General features: G+C 45.3%; 1 protein-coding gene across 2 annotated transcripts in view; it reads left to right on the plus strand.

The window, feature by feature from the left end:
* Window positions 1-2579: 2579 nt before the first annotated feature.
* wdr20a (WD repeat domain 20a) overlaps window positions 2580-13898 on the plus strand; it is a 46361-nt gene continuing 35042 nt past the window's right edge. For both annotated transcript variants that reach the window (XM_078406041.1, XM_078406042.1), the window contains exon 1: window positions 2580-2857. In XM_078406041.1, the coding sequence (XP_078262167.1) occupies window positions 2609-2857 (249 nt within the window). In that variant the 5' untranslated portion in view covers window positions 2580-2608. The remainder of the gene's footprint in view (window positions 2858-13898) is intronic.

Below are 13898 nucleotides of genomic sequence, written 5' to 3' on the forward strand. Positions count from 1 at the left end.
TGATTGGACAGCGTGGTCACGTGCCGTTTTGGCGCCAAAAAGAGTCAGTTGAGAGACTTCTTCGAAGAGAACAGTTAGTTTTAATGGTTGTCTGTAATCTCGTTATGTAAACTTTGTGATCGAATATTGCTGTCGCAATAAACTTCTTCAACAAAGAACGAGCCTCCAGACTCGCCATAGGTCCTTCCTTCCCGCTGCTGTGAGACTGCACAACCAACACTGCTCCCAACAGACGAGTCAACAGTAACAGTTAAGGAATACACAGTAAATTGATGACAATTTATCCTTGCCTTTACTTTTATTTATAATGAATGATCTCTTGCTATCCACTTTGCTGCTATAACACTGTAAATTTCCCCGGTGTGGGACAAATATAGGAATATATTATTAGTCAGGAAATGGTGTTAGGTAAACTGTTGGGACTGAAGGCAGATAAATCCCCAGAGCCTGATAGTCTGCATCCCAGAGTACACAAGAAGGTGGCCCTAGAAATCGTGGATGCATTGATAATCATTTTCCAATGTTCTCTCGACTCTGGATCAGTTCCTGTGGACTGGAGGGTAGCCATTGTAATTCCACTTTTTAAGAAAGGAGGGAGAGAGAAAACAGGGAATTATAGACCAATTAGCCTTACATCGGTAGTGGGGAAGATGCTTAAGTCAGTTATTAAAGATATTATAGCAGCGCATTTGGAAAGCAGTGAAAGGATCGGTCAAAGTCAGCATGGATTTATGAAGAGGAAATCATGCTTGACTAATTTTCTGGAATTTTCTGAGGATGTAAAAAGTAGAATGGATAAGGGAGAGCCAGTGTCTGGACTTTCAAAAAGGCCTTTGACAAGGTACCACACAAGAGATCAGTGTACAAAATTAGAGCACATGGTATTGGGGGTAGGGTATTGACATGGATAGAGAACTGGTTGGCAGACAGGAAGCAAAGAATAGAAATTAACGGGTCCTTTTAAGAATGGCAGGCAGTGACTAGTGGGGTGCTGCAAGACCCGGTCCTGGGACCCCAGTTATTTACAATATATATTAACGATTTAGAGGGAATTAAATGTGACATCTCCATGTTTGCGGATGACACAAAGCTGGGTGGCAGTGTGAGCTGCGATGAAGATGCTATGAGGCTGCAGGGTAACATGGATAGGTTGGGTGAGACGGCAGATGCAGTATAATGTCTCCATATCACGTATATGGAGTATCACTTACTCCATCCATTGTCATTCAGAAATTGTCATATAGGAAACATAGAAAAATAGGTGCAGGAGCAGGCCATTTGGCCCTTCGAGCCAGAACCGCCATTCAATATGATCATGGCTGATTATCTAAAATTTGTACCCCCATACCTGCTTTTCCCCCATATCCCTTTAGCCCAAAGAGCTAAATCTAACTCTCCAGTAAACATCCAGTGAATTGGCCTCCACTGTCTTCTGTGACAGAGAATTCCACAGATTCACAACTCTCTGGGTGAAGAAATATTTCCTCATCTCAGTCCTAAATGGCCTATCCCTTATTCTTAAACTGTAACGCCCTGGTTCTGGACTCCCCCAACATCGGGAACATTTTTCCTGCATCTAGCCTGTCCAATCCCTTAAGAATTTTATATGTTTCTACAAGATCCCCTCTCACCCTTCTAAATTCCAGTGAATACAAGCTCAGTCGACCCATTCTTTCATCATTTGTCAGTCCCGCCATCCCAGGAATTGACCTGGTGAACCTACGCTGCACTCCCTCAATAGCAATAATGTCCTTCCTCGAACTAGGAGACCAAAGTTGCACACAATACTTGAGGAGCGGTCTCACCAGGGCCTTGTACAACTGCAGTAGGACCTCCTTGCTCCTAAACTCAAATCCTCTTGCAATGAAGCTTTCTTCACTGCCTGCATGCTTACTTTTACTGACTGATGTACAAGCACACCCAGGTTTCGTTGCACCTCTCCTTTTCCTAATGTGACACCGTTCAGATCTGCCTTCCTGTTCTTGCTACCAAAGTGGATAACCTCACATTTATCCACATTTCAATATGCAGTTTATTTTGTCTAAATTGAAAACGTTTCCTTCACCCAAGGGACATACAATGCAGGCATGTGCCATCAAGAAATTAGCTGGAAACAAGAAATTAGCTAGAAACAAGAGGAACTGTTGATGCTGGCTTACATCGAAAGACACTAAATGGTGGAATAACTCAGCTGGTCAGGCAGACGAAATGTGTAGGAAGGAACTGCAGATGCTGGTTTACACCAATGTTGCTGGAGCAAGTCTGGAGAACATGGATGGGTGTGATATTGGGTCAGAACCCTTCTTCAGACCCCCACCTTCTACTCTCGCTGAACCTTGTCATTTCCAATTGCCGGCAGGACAGCAACAACGTCTTGGCTTCTCCACTCCAATTTCACCTTCACTAAATGTACCGCCCGCCCCTCTCACACTGCTTCTCATGGAGCAGTCTCACTTCCGGGATTGGCCGCGAGCGGGCGTCGCTGTGTCACGTGATTCGTGGATTGCGCGCTGACGTCACACGCAGGGTGGGGGGGGAGAGAAGCAGCGGTCACGCAGGCGCGCTGGGTAACATCCGGGCTCGGATAGGATGAATCCTAAATTACAACATGGCGACGGAGGGAGGAGGGAAGGAGATGAACGAAATTAAAACCCAGTTTACTACCAGGGAAGGAGTTTATAAAGTGTTGACCCACTCTGAATACAGCCGGCCCAACAGGGTGCCTTTTAATTCCCAAGGATCCAATCCAGTCAAGGTGTCATTCGTAAATGTGAACGACCAGTCCGGCAATGGGGACAGAATCTGCTTTAATGTGGGCCGGGAGCTGTACTTTTACATTTACAAAGGCATAAGGAAGGTAAACATTAAGATGTTCATTTTCGCGGGGGGCCGGGATGAGTGAATGGGAAGCGACGTCTTAAACAGATTAAAACATCACTGTGTGCAGCGGCTGGTGAGCAGTCAGATGTTATAGCGGGTGTGGAGGGTGGGAGCTGAGGCGAACCCTCAGCCCAGCTTGTCAGCTACAAGCCGCACCACCTCCCCCGTGAGCACTTATGGAAGTTGCCTTCAGTTTGCAAACACGTTTGTATTAATGTAGTGGATTAAATCAACGTGCCTTTGTAGATATTCCATGGTGGTGTAATCGGTTAATTTCGCATGTGACACACATATCATCAAACATTTAGAATAATTAAATTTAGAAAAGTAATTGAAATATAGCACGGTTTAAATGCTGTTCCAAAATTGTCAAAAGATTGCATTGTGTTTTGTAGTTGATGTGGGCAAGGTTCAACGTGATCGCTGTTTGCCATTTTTAAAATGTTTAGAATTTAAAGCTGTTAAAGTAAAATAGTAATTAATGGATCACCTTTCATATGGTTCCAATTAAGAGATTTTAATGTGTATAAGGTTAGAAATCTTACCAGATACACCAAACATAACCTACTTTTAGAATGTGATAATTTAAAAGGATTGAACAGTCATCAAATTTCATGTGATTTTGTCTTTTTTACCTTGGTACCATTTTGTAAACAAACCCTTTAAAGTAATTTTGTATTTATTTGCTGTGGTGAATTATGTGGTGAAGTCTGCTCCGCCATTCAATCATGGCTGATCTATCTCTCCCTCTGAAGAAGTCTGAAGAAGGGTCTCGACCCGAAACATCACCCATTCCTTCTCTCCTGAGATGCTGCCTGACCTGCTGAGTTACTCCAGCATTTTATAGACAATAGACAATAGACAATAGGTGCAGGAGTAGGCCATTCAGCCCTTCGAGCCAGCACCGCCATTCAATGCGATCATGGCTGATCACTATCAATCAGTACCCCGTTCCTGCCTTCTCCCCATACCCCCTCACTCCGCTATCCTTAAGAGCTCTATCCAGCTCTCTCTTGAAAGCATCCAACGAACTGGCCTCCACTGCCTTCTGAGGCAGAGAATTCCACACCTTCACCACCCTCTGACTGAAAAAGTTCTTCCTCATCTCCGTTCTAAATGGCCTACCCCTTATTCTCAAACTGTGGCCCCTTGTTCTGGACTCCCCCAACATTGGGAACATGTTATCTGCCTCTAATGTGTCCAATCCCCTAATTATCTTATATGTTTCAATAAGATCCCCCCTCATCCTTCTAAATTCCAGTGTATACAAGCCCAATCGCTCCAGCCTTTCAACATACGACAGTCCCGCCATTCCGGGAATTAATCTAGTGAACCTACGCTGCACGCCCTCCATAGCAAGAATATCCTTCCTCAAATTTGGAGACCAAAACTGCACACAGTACTCCAGGTGCGGTCTCACCAGGGCCCGGTACAACTGTAGAAGGACCTCTTTGCTCCTATACTCAGCTCCTCTTGTTACGAAGGCCAACATTCCATTGGCTTTCTTCACTGCCTGCTGAACCTGCATGCTTCCTTTCATTGACTGATGCACTAGGACACCCAGATCTCGTTGAACTCCCCCTCCTCCTAACTTGACACCATTCAGATAATAATCTGCCTTTCTATTCTTACTTCCAAAGTGAATAACCTCACATTTATCTACATTAAACTGCATCTGCCATGTATCCGCCCACTCACACAACCTGTCCAGGTCACCCTGCAGCCTTATTGCATCTTCCTCACAATTCACACTACCCCCCAACTTAGTATCATCTGCAAATTTGCTAATGGTACTTTTAATCCCTTCGTCTAAGTCATTAATGTATATCGTAAATAGCTGGGGTCCCAGCACCGAACCTTGCGGTACCCCACTGGTCACTGCCTGCCATTCCGAAATAAATACCTTCGATTTGTACCAGCATCTGCAGTTATTTTCTTACACTATCTCTCCCTCCTAACCCCATTCTCCTGCCTTCTCCCCATAACGTCTGACACCCGTACTAATCAAGAGAATCTATCTATCGTTGCCTTAAACATATCGTTTGACTTGGCCTCCACGGCCTTCTGTGGCAAAGAATTCCAAAGATTCACCACCCTCTGACTAAAGAAATCCCACCTCATCTCCTTCCTAAAGGAACATCTGTTAATTCTGAGGCTATGCTTTCTAGTCCTAGACTCTCCAACTAGTGGAAACATCCTCTCTGCATCCACTCAATCCAAGCCTTTCATATATACTTTATTTATGAGATCAAAGCTAGAAGTTCAATATTCGGGGACATTTGCTGCTGGTAAAGAAAATTGCTGAGACACCTGCGCTAATAAAAAATGATTTTGGGGAAGGTTTAAAGGGACACTGGCAAATGTAGGCAGATGGGATTAGCTCAGTTTAGACACCTTGGTAAGCATGGGAGAGTTGGTTATGTACAATTCTACGACTCTATGAAATAAACGCAAATGTGAGAGGCAATCTAGACTAAGAAAGTGTGAATTCCGATTGGGTGAAGGTTTACAAAAAGAGCAAAGGAAAGTAGGCAGTGGTGGGAGTAGTCAGAACATACATAGTAACCCCAAAGAAAAGTATACGTCAAGAAATAATGAGGGGTGTGTTAATCATGGGTGACTTTCATCATCTTGGGTTAATGATAGTCACAAGAATAAATTCATGAATGCATTAGGGATAATTTCCCAGGGCAATCCATTGTGGAGCCAACCAGGCTAATTTGAATCTGATAACATGCGATGGGTTTAATAAACCATCCTAGAGTAAAAGACCCTTAGGAAGCTGTGATCACAGCATGATAGAATTTAACATTAATTTTGGGTTTGGAAAAACAGTTATAAATTTAAGGGAATTGCAAAGGATTGAAGAGAGCTGTAGCTAAAGCGTAGTATTTTTTCCTCAAGGTTCAGTGTTGTAGTCTTCTGAAAATCCTTTGATTCTGGAGGATTATAAAACTGCCAATGTAATACCGTGATTCAGAACATCTGTTAATTCTGAGGCTATGCCCTCTAGTCCTAGAACCATTCCTGTATCAAAAAGGGTGCAAAGTAAAACGGAAATATTAAAGCCCATTGGTATAACACCCGAGTCTGGTTGTGAGTGCTTTCAAGCTTCTGTACCTTTTGCTGGGTGGGAGAAGGGCAAAGGAGGAATGACCTGGTGGGACAAGTATTTGATGATGTTGGCTGTTTTTTGAGGCAGTGTGAAGTGTGGATGGAGTTAATGGCAGGAAGTTGGTCTGTGTGATGGATTGGGCAACATTCACGACTCTCTGCAATTTCATGTTATCTTGGGGAGAGCTACTGCCAAACCAAGGTGTGATGCAAGCTCATAGTGTGATTTCTATGGTGCATCCGTTTTGATTCAGGAATGGGTGGGTAGGTAAGCTATAAGCTAGTTACAAACAGTTGAGTTATGAAAGGACAAGTGGAGGAGCAAAATATTTGCAAATGGCATATAATGTAAGACAGTATGTAGTTCACTTTGCAAGGAAAAAAGATAATGCATTATTTGAATGAAGAAAAAACAGAAGGCTGAAGCACGGAGGCTGGAGGGCCTCAAAATGTGAAATATGAAACGAGCATAAAATACAATGTGCAGTTTAGAAGGACTTTATTTCAAGGAAGTTAGAGTACAAAGGTAGGATTATGTGAGAACTGTGTAAGACATTAGCAAGGGCACCTCTAAAGTACAGTGTATAGTTTTGGTCCCATTTTAATAGAGGCAATGTGGAGAAGGTTTGCGAGAATGAAATAAATGAACGGATTGCCTTATGAGCAAAGGGTTGGTCTGTACTTATTGCCATTTTGAAGAATGAGGTGATCTTGTTGAATCCTGTAAAATTGTAAGAGGACTTAACAATCTAAATACTAGGGCTTGTTTACTTTGTGGGAGAGACTAGAATCAGAGTCTTAGAATAAGCTTGTGTCATTTAATATAAAGTGAGGAAGGATCTCAAAGGGTTGAGAGTCTTCAGAATTCCTTGCCTCCACCGTTGTGGAGGCTGGATTTTTTTAATGTATAAACAAAACTTTGCATGACAACATTTGCTGGTGAAAGGGGTGGTACAAAGGTAAGCTAGCCAAGAATATAAAGGAGATAGTAAAAGCTTCTTTAGGTACGTGAAGAGGAAAAAAATAGTTAAGACAAATGTGGGTCCCTTGAAGACAGAAACAGGTGAAATTATTATGGGGAACAAGGAAATGGCAGATGAGTTGAACAGGTACTTTGGATCTGTCTTCACTAAGGAAGACACCAACAATCTCCCAGATGTACTAGTGGACAGAGGTCCTAGGGTGACGGAGGAACTGAAGGAAATTCACATTAGGCAGGAAATGGTGTTGGGTAGACTGATAGGACTGAAGGCTGATAAATCCCCAGGGCCTGATGGTCTGCATCCCAGGGTACTTAAGGTAGTGGCTCTAGAAATCATGGACGCATTGGTGATCATTTTCCAATGTTCTATAGATTCAGGATCAATTCCTGTGGATTGGAGGGTAGCTAATGTTATCCCACTTTTTAAGAAAGGAGGGAGAGAGAAAATGGGAAATTATAGACCAGTTAGCCTGACATCAGTGGTGGGGAAGATGCTGGAGTCAATTATAAAGAAGAAATTGCGGAACATTTGGATTGCAGTAACAGGATCGTTCCGAGACAGCATGGATTTACGAAGGGGAAACCATGCTTGACTAATCTTCTGGAATTTTTTGAGGATGTAACTAGGAAAATGGACAAGGGAGAGCCAGTGGATGTAGTGTACCTGGACTTTCAGAAAGCCTTTGATAAGGTTCCACATAGGAGATTCGTGGGCAAGATTAGAGCACATGGTATTGGGGGTAGGCGTGCTGACATGGATAGGAAATTGGTTGGCTGACAGGAAACAAAGAGTAGGGATTAACGGGTCCCTTTCAGAATGGCAGGCAGTGACCAGTGGGGTACCGCAAGGCTCAGTGCTGGGACCGCAGCTATTTACAATATACATTAATGACTTGGATGAAGGGATTAAAAGTAACATTAGCAAATTTGCGGATGACACAAAGCTGGGTGGCAGTGTGAACTGTGAGGAGGATGCTATGAGGATGCAGGGTGACTTGGACAGGTTGTATGAGTGGGCAGATGCTTGGCAGATGTAGTTTAATGTGGATAAATGTGAGGTTATCCACTGGTGGTAAGAACAGGCAGGCAGATTATTATCTGAATGGTGTCAAGTTAGGAAATGGGGAAGTACAAAGATCTGGGTGTCCTTGTTTATCAGTCACATAAAGTTAGCATGCAGGTACAGCAGGCAGTGAAGAAAGCTAATGGCATGCTGGCCTTTATGACAAGAGGAGTTGAGTATAGGAGCAAAGAGGTCCTTCTGCAGTTGTACGGGGCCCTAGTGAGACCACATCTCATGTCAAGTCAAGTCAAATTTATTTGTCACATACACATACTCGATGTGCAGTGAAATGAAAGTGGCAATGCCTGCGGGTTGTGCACAAAAAGAATTACAGTTACAGCATATAAATAAAGTTAATAAGTTACTAAACATAGCACAAAAAGTGTCGACAAAAATTTAGTCTCTGGGGTTATAAAAGTTGACAGTCCTGATGGCCTGTGGGAAGAAGCTCCATCTCATCCTCTCCGTTTTCACAGCGTGACAGTGGAGGCGTTTGCCTGATCGTAGCATCTGGAACAGTCTGTTACTGGGGTGGCAGGAGTCCCTCATGATCTTGCTTGCTCTGGATCTGCACCTCCTGATGTATAGGTCCTGCAGGGGGACGAGTGTAGTTCCCATGGTGCGTTCTGCCGAACGCACTACTCTCTGCAGGGCCATCCTGTCCTGGGCAGAGCTGTTCCCAAACCAGACTGTAATGTTGCCGGACAGGATGCTCTCTACAGCCCCAGAGTAGAAGCAATGAAGGATCCTCAGCGACACTCTGAATTTCCTCAGTTGTCTAAGGTGGTAAAGGCGCTGCTTAGCCTTACCCACCAGTGCGGCAATGTACGTTGCCCACGTCAGATCCTCTGCGATGCGGACTCCCAAGTATTTGAAACTGCTCACCCTATCCACAATAGACCCATTTATCTCGAGTGGCGTGTACGTCCTTGGATGTTTAGCCCTTCTGAAGTCCACAATCAGCTCCTTTGTTTTAGTGACATTCAAGAGGAGGCTATTGTCCTGACACCAGAGTGCCAGATCAGCCACCTCCTCCCGGTAGGCCTTCTCATCGTTGTTGGAGATCCGGCCCACCACCACAGTGTCATCAGCAAACTTGATGATGGAGTTTGAGCTGAACCTGGCCTCACAGTCATGTGTGTACAGGGAGTAGGAGCAAAGAGGTCCTTCTACAGTTGTACCGGGCCCTGGTGAGACCGCACCTGGAGTACTGTGTGCAGTTTTGGTCTCCAAATTTGAGGAAGGATATTCTTGCTATGGAGGGCGTGCAGCGTAGGTTCACTAGATTAATTCCCGGAATGGCGGGACTGTCGTATGTTGAAAGGCTGGAGCGATTGGGCTTGTATACACTGGAATTTAGAAGGATGAGGGGGGATCTTATTGAAACATATAAGATAATTAGGGGATTGGACACATTAGAGGCAGATAACATGTTCCCAATGTTGGGGGAGTCCAGAACAAGGGGCCACAGTTTGAGAATAAGGGGTAGGCCATTTAGAACGGAGATGAGGAAGAACTTTTTCAGTCAGAGGGTGGTGAAGGTGTGGAATTCTCTGCCTCAGAAGGCAGTGGAGGCCAGTTCGTTGGATGCTTTCAAGAGAGAGCTGGATAGAGCTCTTAAGGATAGCGGAGTGAGGGGGTATGGGGAGAAGGCAGGAACGGGGTACTGATTGATAGTGATCAGCCATGATCGCATTGAATGGCGGTGCTGGCTCGAAGGGCTGAATGGCCTACTCCTGCACCTATTGTCTATTGTCTATTGTCTAGTACAGTAGGGGGCTAAGGACGCAGCCCTGGGGGGATCCTATGTTCAGGGTGAGGGAGCTAGATGTGTGTTCCCCCATCCTGACCACTTGGGGCCTGGCAGTGAGAAAGTCCAGGACCCAGGCACACAGAGTGGTGCTAATCCCCAGTTCCAGCAGCTTCTCAACCAGTCTGCTGGGGACTATTGTGTTGAATGCTGAACTAAAGTCAATGAACAGCATCCTCACATAGCCCCCCTGGCTGTCCAGATGTGAGAGAGCGGTGTGTAGACCCTGGGAGACCGCATCATCCGTGGACCTGTTCGGACGGTATGCGAACTGTAGTGGGTCCATGTTGCGAGGAAGGAGGGCGCAGATGTGCTTCTTGACTAGCCTCTCAAAGCATTTCATGACAACCGAGGTGAGGGCCACCGGTCGGTAGTCATTTAAACACGCTGGAGAGGCATTCTTTGGCACCGGTACAATGATGGATCTTTTGAAGCATGCAGGGACCACGGACTTTGCCAAGGAGAGGTTGAATATTGTGGTGAGCACTGGAGCAAGCTGAGTAGCACAAGACTTTAGTACTCGCCCAGATATACCATCTGGGCCTCCAGCTTTCCTCATGTTCACACGCGTCAGAGCCCACCTCACCTCATGCTCGGACACCGAGAATGTGTGCACATCCCCGGCGGTGGACCCCCCTCCAGCCTCGCTAGCCAGCGCCCCTTCGGTGCTGTTTTTAGACGGCGAGCTGGTGGTGTTACCCGTCTCAAACCGTGCGTAAAAAGAGTTCAGGTCATCAGCTAAGGAGGAGCCGGCACTTCCGGTTGAGGGGGTGCTGGATCTGTAGCTAGTTATAGTCCATAGCCCCTGCCAAAGGCGCCTGGTGTCCTGCTGCTCCATCTGTGACTCCATCTTGTCCCGGTACCTCTTTTTTGCATCCTTCACTGCCCTTCGCAGTCGGTAGGACTCTCCCTTGTAGTCGTCCATGTTGCCGGATGCCAGGCCGGAGTTGTAAGCAGCGGTGCGAGCATTCAAGGTCACGCGAATAGACCTGTCCATCTGGAGTACTGTGTGCAGTTTTGATCTTCAAATTTGAGGAAGGACATCCTTGCTATTGAAGAAATGCAGCGTAGGTTCACTAGGTTAATTCCCGGAATGGCGGGACTGTCGTATGTTGAAAGACTGGAGCGACTAGGCTTATATACATTGGAATTTAGAAGGATGAGAGGGGATCTTATTGAAACATATAAGATTATTAAGGGATTGGACACGTTAGAGGCAGGAAACATGTTTCCAATGTTGGGGGAGTCCAGAACCAGGGGCCACAGTTTAAGACTAAGGGCCATTTAGAACGGAGATGAGGAAAAACTATTTGTCAGAGAGTTGTGAATCTGTGGAATTCTCTGCCTCAGAAGGCAGTGGAGGCCAATTCCCTGGATGCTTTCAAGAGAGCTAGATAGAGCTCTTAAAGATAGTGGAGTCAGGGGGTATGGGGAGAAGGCAGGAACGGGGTAATGATTGTGAATGATCAGCCATGATCACATTGAATGGCAGTGCTGGCTCGAAGGGCCAAATGGCCTACTCCTGTACCTATTGTCTATTGAACATGACATCTATGCAAAATGTTTTATTTTTAAACAAAACACCATTAATTGGTTTCTCAATAAAGTATCTAACATTTTCCCTGCTCCCACCCAGCAGAAGGTACAGGAGCTTGAAAGCGTGCACCACCAGTCTCGGGAACAGTTTCTTCCCTCCGTTATCATGATTCTGAGCGGAATTCCTTCCACAAGCTAGTGTGCTGTATGATACATTTCTACCCTATTAAGGACGTTGGACTTTGTCTAAGGAGCTGATGCAGCACTATGTGCTTCAATGCTGAGAATGATATTATTCACACTATATGTGTAGGAAATAACTGCTGATGCTGGTTTAAATCAAAGGTAGACACAACATTGAATTGAATTGAATACATTTTATTAGCCAAGTATGTATACATACAAGGAATTTGCCTTGGTGCTTTGCTCGCAAGTAACAACACGATATACAGTAGACAATTAAAAATAAAACATAATTTAAACATGTGAAGAATGAAATAAAATACCAGAGCAAAAGGAGGCTACAGACTTTTGGCTGTTGAGTAGAGCTACTGCTCGTGGAAAAAGCTGTTTTTATGTCTGGCTGTGGTGGCTTTGACAGCCCGGAGTCTCGTTCCAGAGGGAAGTGGTTCAAAGTGTTTGTGGCCAGGGTGAGAAGGGTCAGAGATGATCTTGCCTGCTCGCTACCTGGCCCATGCAATGTACAGTTCATCGATGGGGGAAAGGTTGCAGCCAACAACATTCTCAGCTGATCGAATGATGCGCAGCAGCCTGCGGATGTCATTCTTGGTGGCTGAGCTAAACCAGACCATGATGGAGAAGGTGAGGACACACTCTATGATGGCAGTATAAAACTGGACCATTGTCTGTGGCAGATTGTGTTTTCTCAGCTGCTGCAGGAAATACATATCCTCTGGGCCTTTTTGACTGTGGAGTCGATGGTGGCCTCCCATTTAAGGTCTCTGGAGATGATGGTTCCAAGGAACTTAAATGAGTCCATAGATGTGACTGTGATGTTGATGATGAGTGGGGGGAGGGGAAGGGGAGCTCTCAAAGTCTACAATCAATTCCACCATCTTAAGAGCATTGAGCTCCAGGTTGTTGCGATGGCACCAGGACGCCAGCTGTGTCACTTCCTGTCTGTAGGCAGATTCCTCCCCATCCTGGATCAGTCCAATCAGGGTTGTGTCGTCCGCAAACTTGAGAAGCTTGACAGAGGAGTTTGTGGCGGTGCAGTCGTTGGTGTAGAGAGAGTAAAGGAGAGGGGAGAGTACACAGCCTTGCGGTGCTCCTATGCCGACTGTCAGCAGGTCTGAGATGAGCTTTCCCAGCCTCGCATGTCAGGAAGTTGCTGATCCATTGACAGAGGGGTTCAGGCACAGTCAACTGGAAGAGTTTGGAGTGTAGCAGCTGTGGCACAATGGTGTTGAATGCAGAGTTAAAATCCACAATCCAAATCCTTACATTAGTCCCCTGGCAGTCTAGGTGCTGGGGAATAAAGTACAGGCCTAGGTTGACTGCGTCATCCACTGAATGCTGGAGTAACTCAGCGGGGCAGCATTTCTGGAGAGAAGGAATGGGTGACATTTCGTGTCTAGAGGAAATCTAACAACGATTTTTCTCCACCCAGAGGGGAGTTAAAATGTAGAAAAGCTGTCTTGAGTTGGTGGTGGAAGTGGGTGGTTCCAAACATTTTAAGTAGCTGAGCACCAATGGTAGGGAAGACCATGGACAAAGCTGGTCTGTGGGTTTAGAGTAAATGCTTATCAGTTGGGCATGAATGTGGTGAGCTGAAGCATCTGTTCCTCTGGTGTATGACCTTTTTTGACGTTTTTTAATAAGTCAACCTACTGATCAACTGACTTTCTAGTTGAAAGTCAACAACAAGAAATGTAGTTATCTTTAATGGTCATACAGTGTGGAAACAGGCCCTTTGGTTCAACTTGCCCACATTGACCAACATGTCCCATCTATACTAGTCCCACTTGCCTGTGTTTGGCCCATATCCCTCCAAACCTGTCCCATCCGTGTACCTGTCTAATGCTTCTTAAACGGTGCGATAGTCCCTGTCTCAATTACCTCCTCCGGCAGCTCGTTCCATACACCCACCATCCTTTGTGTGAAAAGGTCACCCCTCAGATGCCTATCCTTTCATCCTTAAACCTATGCCCCCTGGATCTCGATTCCCCTACTCTGCATCCGCCTGATCTAATCCTCTCATGATTTTCTACAGCCCAATAAGATTATTCTCATCCTCTTGCACACCATTGGAATAGTCCCAGCCTGCACAACCTCTCCCTATAGTTCAGGCCCTCAAGTCCTGGCAACATCCTTGTAAATCTTACAATACGCTCCAATAGAACTTTATTTATCCCAGGAGGGAAATTGATCTGCCAACAGTCATAAAACTGCACCTTTTCCAAATTAATTATCTTTCCTATAACATGGTTCCCAGAACTGAACACACTACTCCAAATGCAGCCTCACCAATATTGGCTATCAAAGCTTGATCA

This window comes from Rhinoraja longicauda, chromosome 10 (assembly GCF_053455715.1).
Source record: "Rhinoraja longicauda isolate Sanriku21f chromosome 10, sRhiLon1.1, whole genome shotgun sequence".
Taxonomy (NCBI): domain Eukaryota; kingdom Metazoa; phylum Chordata; class Chondrichthyes; order Rajiformes; family Arhynchobatidae; genus Rhinoraja; species Rhinoraja longicauda.